The 19,571-nt window shown below is 37.8% G+C and overlaps 1 protein-coding gene across 16 annotated transcripts in view; it reads right to left on the bottom strand.

Annotated features, from left to right (window-relative positions):
• The window catches only part of ATG10 (autophagy related 10), a 427,978-nt gene that overhangs the window by 224,853 nt on the left and 183,554 nt on the right, over positions 1-19,571 (bottom strand). For all 16 annotated transcript variants that reach the window (XR_008299455.1, XR_003413818.2, XM_053224540.1 and 13 more), the window contains one exon: positions 11,682-11,801. Coding sequence is in view for 14 of the 16 variants with exons in the window: in XM_053224520.1 (XP_053080495.1) it covers positions 11,682-11,801 (120 nt within the window). In the remaining 2 variants the exon portion in view is untranslated. The remainder of the gene's footprint in view (positions 1-11,681; positions 11,802-19,571) is intronic.

The raw sequence follows: 19,571 nt of genomic DNA, 5'->3' as shown, positions 1-19,571 counted from the left end.
TGTAGAAATAGGAGCGCCTGGGTGGCTGAGTTGGTTAAGCATCCAACTCTTAATTTTTCTCAGGTCAGGATCAGAACCCCAAACCCCCTCACACTAGGCTCTTCTGTGCTGACAGTGTGGAGCCTGCTTGGGATTCGCTTTCTCCCCCTCTCTCTCTGCCCCTCCCCTGCTTTCTTGCTGTCTCTCTCTATCTCAAAATAAATAAAATGAACTTTTAAAATATTAGAGAAATAATATTTTATGTCTCTAGAATCTTTTCCTGAGTTCGTTCATTAATTTTTAATATATAATGATAAATAAATTTAGAGTGGACTTGAAGTACTGATAATTTGAAGACAGATGGGGAAAAAAGAAAGCCAAGTTAATCATTTATTTTTTACTTTTTTTTAATAACCTACTGTTGTATTTGATTCTCATTTAGTGAGCATACCTTATGTTTCTTTTCTTTTTATGAACTTTATTGTCAAATTGGTTTCCAAACAACACCCAGTGCTCATCCCAACAGGTGCCCTCCTCAATGCCCATCACCCACTTTCCCCTCCCCCCCCACCCCTCATCAACCCTCAGTTTGTTCTCAGTATTTAACAGTCTCTTATGGTTTGCCTCCTTCCCTCTCTGTAACTTTTTCTCCCCCTTCCCCTCCCCCCCTGGTCTGTTGAGTTTCTCAGGATCCACATACGAGTGAAAACATGGTATCTTTCTCTGCCTGACTTATATTACTTACCATAACACTCTCCAGTTCCATCCACGTTGCTACAAATGGCCAGATTTCATTCTTTCTCATTGCCAAATAGTATTCCATTGTATATATAAACCACATCTTCTTTATCCATTCATCAGTCGATGGACATTTAGGCTCTTTCCATAATTTGGCTATTGTCGAAAGTGCTGCTATAAACATTGGGGTACAAGTGCCCCTATGAATCAGCACTCCTGTATCCCTTGGGTAAATTCCTAGCAGTGCTATTGCTGGGTCATAGGGTAGATCTATTTTTAATTTTTTGAGGAACCTCCACACTGCTTTCCAGAGCAGCTGCACCAGTTTGCATTCCCACCAACAGTGCAAGAGGGTTCCTGTTTCTCTACATCCTCGCCAGCATTTATAGTCTCCTGATTTGTTCACTTTAGCCACTCTGACCAGCGTGAGGTGGTATCTCAGTGTGGTTTTGATTTGTATTTCCCTGATGAGGAGTGACATTGAGCATCTTTTCATGTGCCTGTTGGCCATCTGGATGTCTTCTTTAGAAAAGTGTCTATTCATGTCTTCTGCCCATTTCTTCACTGGATTATTTGTTTTTCAGGGGTGGAGTTTGATGAGTTGTTTATAGATTTTGGATACTACCCCTTTATCCAATATGTCATTTGCAAGTATCTTCTCCCATTCCATCGGTTGCCTTTTAGTTTTGTTGATTGTTTCCTTTGCAGTGCAGAAGCTTTTTATCTTCATGAGGTCCCAATAGTTCATTTTTGCTTTTAATTCCCTTGCCTTTGGGGATGTGTCAAGTAAGAAATTGCTGTGGCTGAGGTCAGAGAGGTCTTTTCCTGCTTTCTCCTCTAGGGTTTTCATGGTTTCCTGTCCTTTATCCATTTTGAGTTTATTTTTGTGAATTATGTAAGAAAGTGGTCTAGTTTCAACCTTCTGCATGTTGCTGTCCAGTTCTCCCAGCACCATTTGTTAAAGAGACTATCTGTTTTCCATTGAATATTCTTTCCTGCTTTGTCAAAGATGAGCTTGCCATACTTTTGTCGGTCCAATTCTAGAGTCTCTATTCTATTCCACTGGTCTGTGTCTGTTTTTGTGCCAATACCATGCTGTCTTGATGGTTACAGCTTGGTAGAGGCTAACGTCTGGGATTGTGATGCCTCCTGCTTTGGTTTTCTCCTTCAATATTACTTTAGCTATTTGGGGTCTTTTGGGGTTCCATACAAATTTTAGGACTGCTTGTTCTAGCTTCAAGAAGAATGCTGGTGCAATTTTGATTGGGATTGCATCAAATGTGTAGATTGCTTTGGGTAGTATTGACATTTTAACAATATTTATTCTTCTAGTCCGTGAGCACAGAATGTTTTTCCATTTCTTTGTTTCTTCTTCAATTACCTTCATAAGCTTTCTATAGTTTTAAGCATACAGATCTTTTACATCTTTGGTTAGTTTTATTCCTAAGTATTTAATGATTCTTGGTACAACTGTGAATGGGATCAGTTTCTTTATTTGTCTTTTGGTTGCTTCATTATTAGTGCATAAGAATGCAACTGATTTCTGTACATTGATTTTGTATCCTACGACTTTGCTGAATTAATGTATCAGTTCTAGCAGACTTTTGGTGGAGTCTATCGGGTTTTACATGTATAGTATCATGTCATCTGTATAAAGTGAAAGCTTGACTTCATCTTTGCCAATTTTGATGCCTTTGATTTCCTTTTGTTGTCTGATTGCTGATGCTAGCACTTCCAACACTATGTTAAACAACAGCGGTGAGAGTGGACATCCCTGTCGTGTTCCTGATCTCAGGGGGAAAGCTCTCAGATTTTCCCCATTGAGGATCGTATTAGCTGTGGGCTTTTCATAAATGGAAAGCCAAGTTAATTAAATTGAGATATGTTACATCATTTTATATATGCTAGGGGTGCTTTAAAACAGTCTGTACCTGGCTGTGACTTGTTAATTGTGGGAGCTAGGTGATAGGTACATGCAAATTCATTACACTATTCTCTTTACTTTTGCACCTTGAAATTTTGTTATGGTAAGACATTAAAAATAAAAACAGCTGTGCAAATAAGAAACGTGTAAAATTCAGGAGGGCAACAGGATTGATCATAAAAAGATCATAAAAGCCATTTATGAAAAGCCCACAGCTAACATCCTCACCGGGGAAAAACTGAGAGCTTTTTCCCTGAGATCAGGAACACGACAGGGATGTCCACTCTCACCGCTGTTGTTTAACATAGTGTTGGAAGTGCTAGCATCAGCAATCAGACAACAAAAGGAAATCAAAGGCATCAAAATTGGCAAAGATGAAGTCAAGCTTTCGCTTTTTGCAGATGACATATTATACATGGAAAATCCGATAGACTCCACCAAAAGTCTGCTAGAACTGATACATGAATTCAGCAAAGTTGCAGGATACAAAATCAATGTACAGAAATCAGTTGCATTCTTATACACTAACAATGAAACAACAGAAAGACAAATAAAGAAACTGATCCCATTCACAATTGCACCAAGAAGCATAAAATAGCTAGGAATAAATCTAACCAAAGATGTAAAAGATCTGTATGCTGAAAACTATAGAAAGCTTATGAAGGTAATTGAAGAAGATATAAAGAAATGGAAAGACATTCCCTGCTCATGGATTGGAAGAATAAATATTGTCAAAATGTCAATACTACCCAAAGCTATCTACACATTCAATGCAATCCCAATCAAAATTGCACCAGCATTCTTCTCGAAGCTAGAACAAGCAATCCTAAAATTCATATGGAACCACAAAAGGCCCCCAATAGCCAAAGTAATTTTGAAGAAGAAGACCAAAGCAGGAGGCATCACAATCCCAGACTTTAGCCTCTACTACAAAGCTGTCATCATCAAGACAGCATGGTATTGGCACAAAAACAGACACATAGACCAATGGAATAGAATAGAAACCCCAGAACTAGACCCACAAACGTATGGCCAACTCATCTTTGACAAAGCAGGAAAGAACATCCAATGGAAAAAAGACAGTCTCTTTAACAAATGGTGCTGGGAGAACTGGACAGCAACATGCAGAAGGTTGAAACTAGACCACTTTCTCACACCATTCACAAAAAGAAACTCAAAATGGATAAAGGACCTGAATGTGAGACAGGAAACCATCAAAACCTTAGAGGAGAAAGCAGGAAAACACCTCTCTGACCTCAGCCGTAGCAACCTCTTACTCGACACATCCCCAAAGGCAAGGGAATTAAAAGCAAAAGTGAATTACTGGGACCTTATGAAGATAAAAAGCTTCTGCACAGCAAAGGAAACAACCAACAAAACTAAAAGGCAACCAACGGAATGGGAAAAGATATTTGCAAATGACATATCAAACAAAGGGCTAGTATCCAAAATCTATAAAAAGCTCACCAAACTCCACACCCGAAAAACAAATAACCCAGTGAAGAAATGGGCAGAAAACATGAATAGACACTTCTCTAAAGAAGACATCCGGATGGCCAACAGGCACATGAAAAGATGTTCAACGTCGCTCCTTATCAGGGAAATACAAATCAAAACCACACTCAGATATCACCTCACGCCAGTCAGAGTGGCCAAAATGAACAAATCAGGAGACTATAGATGCTGGAGAAGATGTGGAGAAACGGGAACCCTCTTGCACTGTTGGTGGGAATGCAAACTGGTGCAGCCACTCTGGAAAGCAGTGTGGAGGTTCCTCAGAAAATTAAAAATAGACCTACCCTATGACCCAGCAATAGCACTGCTAGGAATTTATCCAAGGGATACAGGAGTACTGATGCATAGGGGCACTTGTACCCCAATGTTTATAGCAGCACTCTCAACAAAAGCCAAATGATGGAAAGAGCCTAAATGTCCATCAACTGATGAATGGATAAAGAAATTGTGGTTTATATACACAATGGAATACTACGTGGCAATGAGAAAAAATGAAATCTGGCCATTTGTAGCAACGTGGATGGAACTGGAGAGTGTGATGCTAAGTCAAATAAGCCATACAGAGAAAGACAGATACCATATGGTTTCACTCTTACGTGGATCCTAAGAAACTTAACAGAAACCCATGGGGGAAGGGAAGGAAAAAAAAAAAAAAGAGGTTAGAGTGGGAGAGAGCCAAAACATAAGAGACTGTTAAAAACTGAGAACAAACTGAGGGTTGGTGGGGGGTGGGAGGGAGGGGAGGGTGGGTGATGGGTATTGAGGAGGGCACATTTTGGGATGAGCACTGGGTGTTGTATGGAAACCAATTTGACAATAAATTTCATATATTAAAAAAAAATCAGTTTAAAATTTTAAAAAATTTTTTAATGTTTGTTTATTTATTTTTGAGAGACAGACAGAGCATGAGTGGGGGAGGGGCAGAAAGAGAAGGAGACACAGAATCCAAAGCAGGCTCCAGGCTCTGAGCTGTTAGCAGAGCCTCATGAGGGGCTCAAACCCACAGAACTGCAAGATCATGACCTGAGCTGAAGTTGGACACTTCACCAAATGAGCCAACCAGGTGTCCCAAAAATCAGTTTAAATTTCTAAGAAGAAAATGAAATTGCAAAATTTTACTCTATCTAAATTAGGAAATAAGCCCTTTCAATCAACTATTCCTGAGCTATAAAGAAAGTAATTAAAATATTTCTAGTGTGTTCCTATGTAAATTTCAAAATATAATCAAGCAGGTTTAATGAGAGATGGGAATTAATGTTGGTGGGGAGGCCCTTTAGTTCTTCTTCAACAATAACATATAAAATAGTATTAACCGTATAAAATCCAATCTCAAGATTAGGTAGAATGGTATTTTGTCTGCAGTATCTGAATATCTCTCTTGCTATTTTTGTTATACAAAAGTGAGAGAAGAAAGTTGGAAACCCACAGGAAATTATTTTATCAATAACCTGTGAAAGGTCAAATCACAGAACTGAGGTCCTAAACTAATGTATTCCTCTCTAGCAGGTAAAAACAGAAAAACAAAAAATTTAGAAGGTAAGTTGCTTTGAAGTTTTAAACTCTGCACAAATACACAAAGGGGGTCTAAATCTAAGATAAGGCTAAGTACAGTAATTACTAACAAAGTTTAGGGTAAAGAGTAAATTATGACAAGATAGAAGAAAAGGAAGCATATATGGAACCTACATAAAAGTAGACAAAATAGTACCAAATTCAAAGCTATATATACATTACCCATACTCAATACATATTAAGATTTTGCCTCATTTGTTTCATCTATCCCTGGTTTGTTTTTTATTTTGCTAAGCTAAACTGGTATCATTTTATACTTTATTCCATAATCAAATATCCCTATCTTTAAAAAGGCCCTTTTACAGTTGATTTGTTTGAGTCAGGATCACAAATTACATTAGGTTATGTGTCTTGAATTTTTGAATTCCAGAGTAGTGCTGCTTCAAGTGTGGTCTGAATTGGTGTCTGTTCACGTACTGATTATTGTTAGTCCAAAAACTATTATCAAAATCCTCATACTCTTTGCCATAGGTCAAAACGATAAATTCAGAAAAGAAAAGTAAAGACTTAGAAACTTTCATAGCAAGTTGACACTGTCAAAACATCCAAGTGCATGGTCAGTGGACCTGTGACCCTGAACCAGGCTGGTGGTCGTCACTGTCCCATAGTGACTCACATATGACCTAAGCTACATACTAGTCTTGCACATGGGGACCACTTACTGGTCACTGCCCAGAAAGGATATTTTAATAACAAACTTGCTAGATAGAGATGCAATCCTCTCTTCACTTCTTTATCCAACCATTAAATTTTTAAGGAAATTGGATCAGCTGTCCTTTAGATTTCTGTGTTTCCCTATTTGTTTCCTGTGATATCAATTAACTTGGTTCTCTATCAACTGACTTCTTTAATTGATTTCTATTCAGGCTCAACATTTTGAGCAAGAATATTTCATGGACTGTGCTCTGTGATTCAAGTTATAAAACTTCAGCAAGTATGGGGCGCCTGGGTGGCTCAGTTGGTTGGGCAGCCAACTTCAGCTCAGGTCATGATCTCACAGCTCGAAGCCTCGTGAGTTCAAGTCCTGTGTCACGCTCTGTGCTGACAGCTGAGAGCCTGAAGCGTGCTTCCAATTCTGGTCTCCCCCTCTCTTTGTCCCTCCCCTGCTTGCTCTCTCTCTCTCTCAAAAATAAATAAACATTAAAAAAAAAAAACTTCAGCAAGTATATCATATCTGGATGCACTATTTTTAGTAATGTCATAACTAATCACTAGGTTCACGTGATCAATCCCTCCCTCCTTTCGAAATTCCCCATCAACTTTTCACCTAATAGTTTCATCCAGTGATTACTATCACTTAATTCATTTCATTAGACATTGAAAAGTAATGATTTTCTAATTCTACCATCATTTCTATGTTTATTAGATGGAATTTTGAAAAAATAAAAGTTCCCTTATCACATTAGTCTATTTAGTTACCATGAAATATAGATCATACACAAAAAGTAAGATAAATGTTTATCTCTTTCCTTTTGACTAATAATTTTCTAACAAAAATCTTGATGTCCTAGATTCTCCCAATAATGTTCAATGGAGACTCTTCTACTCTATTCTCTCCTGTGTCTGTTCATTCTATCATTTTCTCTCTCTGTCTCTCTTTCTCTTTTATGAACTCTTGGATTTTGAAGAGACTTGTCTTTCAAGCTGTTGCATTCATTGTTATTTGCCATCTTTTGCACTTCCTTATCCTAGAAGACTCAGAATAATATACCAAGGCCAGTACAGTTGGTGCTAAATACACTTAAACAGAACTTTGTGAAAAGTTAACTGCAATTTCATTTATAGCATTATTTCTGTAATAAAAGACACTGAAAATTTCAAACAACTAGCTAAAAATTATAACCATAATTTGGCTTTTCATGTGCCAGAAACAGTGCTAAACTCTTTGAATGTAAATCTCATTTAATCTACACAACTACGATGTTGTATGGTGGGTATTATTTTTATTCCTATCTTACAAAAAAAGAAAATAAAGGGTACATAGGTGGCTCAGTTGGTTAAGCGTCTGACTTCGGCTCAGGCCATGATCTCACAGTTTGTGGGTTTGAGCCCTGCATCGGGCTCTGTGCTGACAGCTCAGAGCCTGGAGCCTACCTCAGATTCTGTGTCTCCCTCTCTCTCTGTTCCTCCCCAACTCACACTCTTTGTCTCTCAAAAATGAATAAACATTAAAAAAAATTTTTTTTTAAAGAAAAGAAGTTTGGAGACGTTAACTAACTTGGCCAAAATCCAGCTAGTAAAGGGTAAAGGAAGGATTTATAGCCATGTTTAAGTCTAAAGTTAATGCTCTTAAATTGTATCTTTAATATCTGACAAAACATTCTGTTAAACAATGGCTCTCAACAAGAGTGTACCACCTCCCTGACAGGTTTGTAAATGTTGGGGGTACGGAAACAAGAACAGTCCTGTCCAGATGCCAAGAGCATGCATTCCACTGAAAAATAATGACTTAGAACTATTCTCCCTATTCCACATACCTTTAAAATATAAAAACTGAAACTATTTTGATGACTTTAAGAAACTGTTTTATTTTTAAATTTTTAAATTATTTAGATGTTTCATTAATTCACACTGCTCTTCTCATTAACTTTGCAGGGGAAGTAATGTTTTGCCTTATCTGTAAAGTTGAATTTAACCAATTCTCTAAATATTGTCATAATTCTTTTAAATTTAAGAAATAAAATGGATGGTGCCAAATCTATTTATAAACAATCCTGAAGGTATGAGTGACAATATGGGTACTCCTTAAAGGAGACGCTCTATATAGGGATAAACAGGATTCTTCTTAAAAAAAATTTTTTTTAAATATTTATTTACTTTTTGAGAAGAAGAAAGAGAGAGCATGAGCAGGGGAGGGGCAGAGAGAAGGAGAGACAGAATGAAGCAGGCTCCATACTCTCAGCTTTCAGCACAGGGCCCGACACAGGGCTCGAACTCATGAACTGCAAGATCATGACCTGAACTGAACGAAGTAGGACACTTAACCAACTGAGCCACTCGGGCACCCCACCAAGATTCTTCTTAAATATAACTTGCAGGAAAAAAAATAATGGTTTTTAGGGGTGGAGGGAGGCATTACGAAGGTATACAAGGATATACAAGGTGATGTATATGTTCACTCTCTTCAATGTATTGAGGGCTCATAGGTCTATATACACATCAAAACATCAAACTGTGTACTTTAAATATGTTCAGCTTGTTGTTTCCCAACTATACTTAAAGACAACTGTGTTTTAGCAAAATAAAAATAAACTTCTGGAGCCTATAAAGTAAAACAACAGTGTAAGTATTCTCCTCAACAGTCCCACAAAAAAAATGAGATATAATACATATGTAAGGTTTGAAAGAAATAACCAAGTGACTGATTCATAATCTACTTCATAAAACTAACACAAAACTGCAGAAATTAAGTGGCAAAATACTAACATCCCAAAATTCAGAAGAAAGGTATGTGCTTTGCCTAGAGCCCCCTTTACTAAGATCAACACCATGCACTGAGGCAGGGCGAGGTAAGAAACCACAGTCCTACCACACACACACACCCAATCCCAGAAGTCATCAACTGGCCACACATATCCTACATACTATACATCACCGGCATGTTGGATTTGGTCCTGACTTTGAAAAGTCTTTTTTAATTAGTTACCAATATTTGAAAATTTAGAGATTTCTCCCCCCTAGATCTTTTTCACTTTTCTTGGAAGATCTGGTAACCCCTGGGTCCATGTTCCCAACCTGGCAATAAGACAAGCACTCTGATCAGCTACAGGCCATAGGATTCAGTGTCCATATTGTCTTGTACCTAGCAGCTTGACCCTTTTATGTTACCATGCCCAGATTTCAAGGCTTTTGAGTTTGCAGTTCTTGCCCTAAGGCTATAAAGATTTTCTCTAAACAGTGTTTTGTTTTCTTTTGGTACTATCTATGGGCTCACCCCCACATTAAAGAAAACTGCCCTTAATTAGAGATGCAATTCTCATTCCAAGGGTAGGGAACTTTCCTAACTCAGCAGGCAGTGGCAACAAACAAGGAGCCAAACACAGCCATCCCTATCTATTTCTGAAGCAGAGGCGAGACAAGAATAAAAACAAATCCTGGAAACTAGTTTCTGATGCACTAGTTTCAACAAATTCAATGAGGAAATTTCGAACAGGTATTTAAGGATTATTTTACGAATCTCCCTCCTAGAGACCTACCCCAGCACCCCCCAACATGTGCATGCATGCAAACACACACACACACACACACACACACACACACACACAAACACAGTCCCAGCTCCCTCCCTAACCGATTCAGGTCACTGAAATGGTAACTGGAGTATCTATTATTCTACCTCCAGCTTAAGACAAAAGAAAATTTCTTTTTAAAAAAATCTGGTGAGGGACACCTGGGTGCCTCACTGGGTTAAGCATTGACCTCTTGATTTGGGCTCTGATCATGATCTTGCTGTTGGTGACTTCAGGCCCCATGTTAGGCTCTGAGCTGACAGTGTGGAGCCTGCTTGGGATGCTCTCTCTCCCTCTCTCTTTCTGCCCCTCTCCCGCTCATTCTCTCTCTCTCAAAATAAATAAATAAACTTTTTTAAAAAATCTGGTAAAAAGGAAAACTTTCAAAGAAATAACCATCAAATTATTACAGGTCAAAAGAGGTCAGAAAGCTATACTCATTCAATGAATAAACAACCAGCACTTTCTAAAATCATTATATATCAGAAACAATGATATTAAAGTTAATGAAGGAGATATGTTATTATTATTACTTATTTTTCAACTCAATTCATAAAATAAGAGAAATATTACAAAGAAGGCAACAAAAATTCCTCATTTGCAGATGACCTCACTCTACCTTAGAAGTCACAAGAGAAATCACTGACACTAAAAGGAGAACTCAGGTGATGGTATGGTTACAAAGTTGACATACAAAAGCAACTCTTTTATATGTCAATAATCACAGAAGAAATAAGATTAATAAACTCAAAAAGAATAGCAAACAAAATTATAAAATACTCAGGAAAAAGATTAATAATAGGTGCTAATAATAAGGTCATGTTATCCTGGAGCAGGAGATGCCACAGAGGCTTAAGAACTGTCCAATAGGGCTGGAGTCTCCCCTGACACTCCCCACCCCAACCCCCATGAAAACTTAGCTGGCATATGACCCAAAGGAAATCATGGCTTCTCTCTCCAGTGGCACTCTAGACTGAATCAAGACCTGGATTTCCCTGGCCTAGTTCTGAATCATAGGAATCAGTTCAAAACTATTCACATTTCTCAGAATTCATACAGAAAACAGCCAATAAGCAAAAAAACAGGAATCACCACTTTTTTAGGAATGAGATTAAGGCATCAAGCAAAGGAAACATCCTCTCTGAAAATTATCTCAATGAACTCTTTAAAAGCTTGTGGCAGAGAATCTTAACTAAATGTCTGTGTGGAAATAGATAAGTACACAGAACTTTCACACTGTTATTACCAAACAGAATCAAAAGAAAGAATGTTTTGGAATGTGTTTACGATATTAAGAAATTCCCAATTAATTCAGTTCTCAGTATTTCAGAATTTGTGATTGTTTGACTATGATTTGGTTTCAGGATTATCTTTCCACTCTCTGGACAAAAGTACTTTCCTAAGAAAATTAATAGTGTAAATAAATGGTTTGAAGCACCACAGAAGCATCTGTTTACATTCAGATAGTTAATATGCTAAGCATTCTTATCTATTAAATTAAAGCAGGTCACCTAAGGACTTTTCTAGATAATACTTCATTAGCTTAATTATAATGAGTATATATAGTTGAAGCAATAAAATGGACATCTGTTTTAAAACATCTTCAATTCAAGCCTTTTACTAAATCAAACTAGCTTTCACATATTAGTTTCAATTACTGAGGTTTACATGGTCAAAAAAAAAAAACCTTCATTTATATAGAATATAAAAATTTCTGTTCTTACCTTCAAAGTTCTCCATTCCCAGCCATCACCTATCTGCTGTGAATGTCTAATGAACTCTGCACAACAATGCTGGAATGTTTTTTCTCCAAAGAACTCATCTTCTTCCATACTAAATGATAACTGCAATATAAAAACTAAGTATAAGCATCAGCTGTGGAATGAATGCTAAAAGTAATTCTGCTAAATCACTTATTTCTTCAAACCGAAATTTGGGACACTGAACGGAAAATATTCTCAGAGCCATTCCAAAAAAGTGTCACATTTCCATCTTTCTCAGTCTATCCCCATTTTTTAATCAGGAAGAAAATGTGGTCAACATGAAAACTGAAAACCTAGATTTATGGGGCGCCTGGGTGGCTCAGTTGGTTATGCATCCAAAAGCGTCCAACTTCAGCTCAGGTCATGATCTCTCAGGTTCATGAGTTCCAGCCAGGTATCAGGCTTTGTGTTGAGTAGAGCTGAGCTGTTCTTCACACTTATTAGAGTTCACCTCTCTAACAAATGATGTTCTAAAGCCTGAAAGTATTAGTTCTTCAAGGTGTAAAGTTAGGATCACCTTAGTAATTACCTACTTTATAGAATCTACAAATGTGACAAATCAAGGAATAGCCACATATTTGTTACATAAGTATGTCCAAAACATAAAGTATTTATAAAAAGAGAATTTTAAAGCTAGAAAGAAACTGATACATTATGTAATTCAAGTCCCTTAATGAGAAAAATTAGACCAAGTGAATTCCCATGGTCTCCTCTTTGGTGAAAAGCACCATCAAGAAAATTAGCACTTGTTGACTGCTTACTTTGCCAAGCACAATGCTAAATACTTTAAATTCCCATTTAACCCTCACACAACCCAAAGACTATTGTTATCCTCATTCCCCAAATGAAAAGGAGAAAGTAACCTGCTCAAGAAATGCAAATGAGAAAGGATTCAAACCCCAGGAGGGCTCCAGGGCCAATGATCTGTCTATACTAGCTGATTCTCAGTGCAGTATTCTTTCTGATTATTCAAATTTAGTATGACCTATACAAGCATTTGTTCACTCATACAACAAATATATACTTAATATCTATAGCAGGTACTGTGTGTGGTGAAGGTTAGATATACAAAATGAAAAATATGTATATATACAGCCCCTGCCTTGTATGAGCTCACACTGTAATAAAGGGAGATAAGCAATAAAAAATCGTTACAGTAGAAACTCCCTTAACCAACTTCCATTCAACCAACTTGCCAGGTTAATCAAAATAGTATCCATCCCCTCAGTAAAACACTGACTGGTGTCTACAGCATTCTGATCATGAAGCACCTCCCTTCCCATCAGTTAAGTTTATGTTAACAAACCACATGTGTATATTATAAATACTACTTTAATTAAATACTCCACAAACCAAACCAATAAAATATAGGTAAAAAAAAAATAGTAACTCTTATTTCTATGATTTAATGCCTCAGAAAGACTTTATAACAGTAAGTCTCCATAAGAAAAAGAAACTATCATTGAAGTAGGTATGGACAATGTAACCAAAAAAATCGGTGGGGGAAAAACCAAAAAAAATGGTTGGAGGAAAACCATACAAATCTAGGATTCCATGCTCAGATTGCTACATGAATGGCTTGAATTCTTTCTTTTAAACCAAAATTGGAGGGGCTCCTGGGTGGCTCAGTCGGTTGAGCATCCAACTCTTGATTTCAGCTCAGGTCATGATCCCAGGGTTGCAGGATTGAGCCCTGCACTGGGCTCTGCACTGAGCTTGGAGCCTGCTTAAAATTCTCCCTCTCTCTCTCTCTCCCTCTCCCCTGCTTGTGCTGAAAAGAAAAAAAAAAAATGGAAATATAGAGGATGCATTCTGGGTTCCAAATTCATGAAGGAAGAATGAATTCCAACCAATTACCCATACTCAAAGAAAACCCCTTAGTCATACATGAGACAACTGGCAAATGAATGTATTTCTGTTCTAAGTATTTTTCTTAAGTATTTTAACTCTAGCTTTAATCAACGTCTTCAATTAATTGCTCAACTCTTAATTCTGACAGCACTGGAAAACAGGACTTCTATTTAAAGTACACACAAATGATGGAGTCCCTTATAAAGAGGGGCTAGTGTGGGAGGGTGCGTGGGTGGGCGTGAAGATGAATCTTTAAGGTATATAAGAGTTTTTGTAGAGCAGATTGTCAGTGGGTGAAGCACAAGGGTTAGAACAGTAGTCTAAGCAGGAAAAATGGTATGAACAAAGGCAAGTTAGGGTGTAGAGAACACTAAGACTGATGCCAGAAACATGATGCAAGAAGTATAGAAGGTATAGGGAGATAGAGATAGTCTAGTCATATGCAAATTAAACTTGGCTGCCCTCTACTGGGGCTGAAAGACAGAGTGAAGGCCTCAAAGATACAAGATGGAAGAGTTCTAAACTTCTTGAAGGGAGGTTTGTGTGCCATGCAAGAGTCTGGACTACAAGGTGGTTGTGATTACCTTCAGCAATAATCAGTTCACCACATATGGGAACCAGCAGGGAGCTGCAATGGGCACACATGCAAAGCTAAGGTTTTGCTGGGTGGATTCAGTGTATGGATACATATAGAAGAAGGAATAGAATATGCTAGTGAGAATAGTTCAGAGTTTAGGTAGGAAACATACCAAAAGAAGACTGAAGGGGCTATGAAAATATGGTAGTATCAAAGAGTATTAAACACAAAAAGGGCTAACAACAACCATAGTGAAAGGAAGGAAAAGGAAGCCTAGGAAGACTATGAGACTTTAGAACTTCAGGAGAGCTTACCAAGTATATAAAGTAACTTAGAGAAGAAGGTCACTGGATCTCAGTAAGTTTAGATAATTATGAGAATTGAAGTGCCTGGGTGGCTCAGTTGGTTATGCATCCGACTCTTGATTTTGGCTCAGGTCATGACTCTGTGAGGTCGGGCTCTATGCTGACAGCACAGAGCCTGCTTGGGATTCTCTCTCTCCTTCTCTCTCTGTCCCTCCCCTGCATGCTCTCTCTCTCTCTCTCTCTCTCTCTCTCTCTCTCTCTCAAAATAAATAAATAAACATTAAAAAAAAGAAAACTATGAGGCTTATGTTTGCTGTTTTCCACATGGATACTGAAGTTACTTAGAATTATTTGGAGAGCTGGTGGGGTGGAGAGCTCTTTAAATAAGGTGGAAGATCAAATGAAAAATTTGTAAATGACAAGGGACAAATGGTAGGAAATGGAAGAGCACAGAGATGATAAGTGATACATGGTGTATAATCCTGAGTTCATCAAGAATAAGCACTAATAAACATACATGTGATCCTGATGAGTTAGAACACAGCCTTGGATTCCTCCTCAAGATGGTGGTAAAAGTAGCCAGTAGGGACAGTATGTAAGGAAAAAAACAAAAACAAACAAACAAAAAACCTAGCTTGCTATGTCTGGTGGAGCTGAATTTCATAGGATACGAAAGTCCTCAAAAAGAGCTTCCAAGGAGCCTCAAAGGAGCAAGGATATTGACAAGAGGCTAGAGAAGCAGTGACCTAAAATTGGCTCTGGGGTAGGTAGTGGAGGCTACCAGCAGTCTCCATACCCTGAAATTTATAGGGTGGAGGAAGCAGCAGCTTCCACTCAAAGAACTTCAGTTTTTGTTTGTTGTTCTTTGTTTCAAAGCCAAGTTTCCTTTAAAACTAGTTGTGGAAGCAATGACCTATGAAGATGTTAATGTCATGTGATATGTAAGTGTGAAAACTGATCCACACTACATCCACTCGGCACCCCCACCCTAGAAATTCACAATACACACTGTGGTGGGGAAACTACTAACTTGGGGTTTCCTGATGCTTTTAACCATAAAATTCTTTTTCTGGGAATACTTAATTTACTTCACAGAATGTAGTAAAGACAATAATGGGTTTAGGATTTATATGTTTGTTTATTGCAGATGTGTGCTCCTGAAATCACAATGGAAAATCTGAGAAGGTAAGAAAACAGTGGGAGAATAGGTTTGGGAAAAGAAAGCAGCAAGTACAGGAATGGAAGTACATAAGAGACAATAAAGTACCAGTACTCAGTACTTCTACTGAGGCAGTCATCAAATGTTTCAGGTATGGATGACAGATCTCCGGGTTACATACCAAATCCCGGTTAAGGAGCTTCAGTGCATACACAAGTTGAGAAAGTGATACCTAAGAAAGAAGACACTAAAAGGAAGAACGGAAGCCAACTTAGCAAAGGAGGGAGGCAAAGGAACAGAATGCACAAAAATCTGAACGTAAGGGAAGGTCTGGTAATCGAAGAACTCTTGCTTAACTGAAATACAGACGTAGAAGAGAGGTACTGAGAGAACTACTGCTGATGAAGACAGAAGAGCCTGGTACCCTGAGGGCTCAAAAGGGTGTTGAAAGTGGGGGGAATCTGATCATATTTGCATTCTGGCTTCCAGGAGGGACTACAGGCTTTGCCTGACTAAATGAAGACCAGTTGATAGTCTCTAGCAATAATCCAGGAAAGACAAAATGATGCTAAACAGAGCCAAACACTGGAGGTAGGGTAGAAGAGGGAGGGATTCAAAAGACATTTTGCTGGTATACTCATTACAACTGGTGATCTTGATATGTGAGGGATAGATGAGAGAAAAGATTTAAGAGAGATTCCCAGCTCTTCACCCTAGGTAGTGGTGCACTGAGCAAGAGCAGGTTTGGGGACTGAGATGGGCTTAATTTAACCACACTGAGCTTGAGTTTAAAAAGCCTGTGGAATAACCACGTGAAGGGAATCTAGCAGGCATTTGGAGATGGATCTGGAATTCAGAAGCAAAGAGAGATCTGGGCCAGAAATATTGATTGTAAATCAACATTACGTAAATAAGAGAACACATATGATCACTCAGAGAGAGGATACAGAACTAGAATAGGGAGACCAAAAAGGAGCAGTCAGAAAATTAGGGTTTTTTTTTTAACTATATAATGACCGTGGCATATATTGAGATACTGAATCAAACAAAAATTGAATGTAATTCATTTAAAAAAATACTAATATATTTTGGCATATTTTATAAATTCCAAACAAACCCTTATTTAACAACAAAATTGAACTAAAGTAAAAACACTCCATTCCTTAAGCCCCCCCCCCCCCCAGTTACTTGAGGTTTACCTAACTATTCAAAATGTTAGTTGAAACATAAAATTTCACTCAATAGCCATAGTTTATCTAATTAACAGCTCTGTGCCAGTAGCAAGATGACAGCACATCAAAGCACCAATTAATATTCGGTTGAATACTTTTAAAATTATCTAAGGACTGGGCTTTGCTGAAGGATGTTACATATAATAATACATACACTTATGGCTTGATTACAAAATTAAGAACTATATTATATTAAAATGATATCCATCTCAATTTGAATCATTATATCATAATGAAATATCACTGAATAATTATTGTCTCTTTGCTCAAGTAAGAATATTTCAACTTTCTAAAAATGAAAACATAATACAATCAACATTTTTATATACACTTTTCAAGCTGTAATACACTGGTCTCTACCAAGTTTATAGACTAGTAGAGGCAGAAATGAGAATATTAGAACTTCCTACTATGAGATGCCTAAAATTATGGCCAAAAATGGAAATAACCACAACTGCAGCTTAATAAGCAAAAATGGCAAGAATTTATTTTGCAAATATAAAACCTTAGACATGTGAACTTCCTCGGTTTCCAGACGTAAGCTCAAAAATAAATTCAGACTTGGGGCGCTTGGGTGGCTCAGACGGTTAAGCATCCGAGTTCGGCTGAGGTCATGATCTCACAGTTTGTGTGGTCAGGCCACACATCAGGCTCTGTGCTGACAGCTCAGAGCCTGGAGCCTGCTTCAGATTCTGTGTCTCCCTCTCTCTCTGTCCCTCCCCCACTCGCACTCTGTCTCTCTCTGTCTCTCAAGAATAAATGTTTAAAAAAAATTAAAAAGATAAATAAATAAATAAATAAATTCAGACTAGAGGTGACAACAGAACACAAGTGAACTCTCTCTCAGTAAAAAGACTAATTCCAATTCTCATCTCATCCTAAACAATGAACCTCTCATTTCTTATTATAAATAAAAGTTAGAAGGGAGTCAGAGCTCTTTCGTGCCATAAAATGTAGGTTGTTAATACATCTATTTTGCTGGAGTCTTACTCCTGCTGGAAAGCTATTTGATTTTTTTTTTTAAGCTCAAATAATCAAAACCTTTTTTTTTAACTGCTTCAGCAGAGGCTAAAGATTGGGAAGGTAGAATAATTTTTCTCCCCATCAAGTGAAAGCAGTCTTTCTAAACTAGAGGTTAACCCTAAGACTAGACAGTGTGAAGAAGCTTATTCTGCTGCTATTAAATATCTTTTCAGAAAAACAGCCCCTGTGAATTCTAATACTGCATATAATCATTGCTCAAATGATCCTTTTTAGTTAGAAACAATTTTTTTCACTACCATTCTCCACTTTTTTCATGTGCTTTTTAATCTAATGTGCGGGGAACTGATTGGTTTTAATTTATTTTATTTTAGTTTTAGTTTATGTCAAAGACATTTCTTTTGATGAACCTATAAATCAATGTACATTAGAATCAAAGTGAGACTAAAACACTTAAAGAAATATAACTAAGTTTCCCCAGAACTCAAGATCATTTACAAAAAATGTGATTATAACAGAATATACCATGAATACCTTTAAACATTAAAGATAATTTTTAATACTAGGAAACCTCCTCTGTATTTGTCCCTCCCTGCAGCAATACCACATTATTATATAGATTTAGATTTAGACTCTTTCCAAAAACAAAACAAACAAACCAAACAAAAAATACATGTAATTACTAGATAGGGGTGTTAAACTGAACCCAATACCATTATAAGAATTTGGTTTGAATTCATTTAGCTAATCACTTACCTAGCAAGGCTCTTGGGCAGTGGTCCTCAAATTTCAGAGAGCAAAGAAGCAGTCAGGGTACAAATTTAAATGTGGAATCTAAGGCCCAGATCAGGGAGATTACCTGATTCTGAAGGCCCCCAAACACACATTTGTAGTTAGCACCAGAGATAGTTTCCAGGAAGAAGTATGTTAGGAAATTGAGACAAAAGACGGATTATTTTGATATGGCTAGCGAGTGTCCTGGATTTCAAGGCATTTGACAGCCTGGCTGGAGCACAGCAGGGATAGCCCTGGTAATCCAATAAATAGCATGGGGAAGCAGCAAAAGGGAGAAAGTTTGGTTCAGTCACTGACCAGTGACAGCCACTGACCAGTGAGCCCAGCACTCCCTTCCTGCCATCCCACTAAAATATGTATCCCAAATGAAGTTCAAACAGGATACAACATTATACCTGGAATGTAACTGAAGGATGTTAATCGGTATCTGATGCTGGCTGTGGCCTCTAGCAGCAGGAAGTCCAGTTAGGAAGAATATAAAAAAGCATCTCACTCTACCTCATTCTGTATTTCCTCAAAAAAAAAAAAGAGCGTGAGGTGCCTCCTCCACTACTGGTTTCCAAGCCCATTAGTGATTCTCTCTCAAGGCAGTTTTCTCTCAACAATATAATGCTCATGACCAGAGCTGGAAGGTAAAGCCAAGTGGAGCACTGCATGCTATGGTGTAAAGTCAGCCCTAGGTAGCTGTGGGGACAGGAGGAGCACTCAGAAGAGTGCGACCTTACCACTATCACTTCCTCTGCAAAAACTCAAAAAACAGTAAACCATTTCAAATCACACAAAATCACTCCCCTTGTTATACACACAGGACAGAAAAATGAAAGAGTAGGAAAGGAAGGAGTACACAAAGGAGTACACAAAGATCTGTCATTCATTAATTTGACTGTATCTTTGCACACTCTCCTACCTCACACGTAGAGGAAGAGTGCTGCCTTACCTAGATGTAGGGAG

The sequence above is a fragment of the Acinonyx jubatus genome, chromosome A1, assembly GCF_027475565.1.
Source record: "Acinonyx jubatus isolate Ajub_Pintada_27869175 chromosome A1, VMU_Ajub_asm_v1.0, whole genome shotgun sequence".
Taxonomy (NCBI): domain Eukaryota; kingdom Metazoa; phylum Chordata; class Mammalia; order Carnivora; family Felidae; genus Acinonyx; species Acinonyx jubatus.
This window is presented reverse-complemented; position numbering and strand designations above follow the sequence as displayed.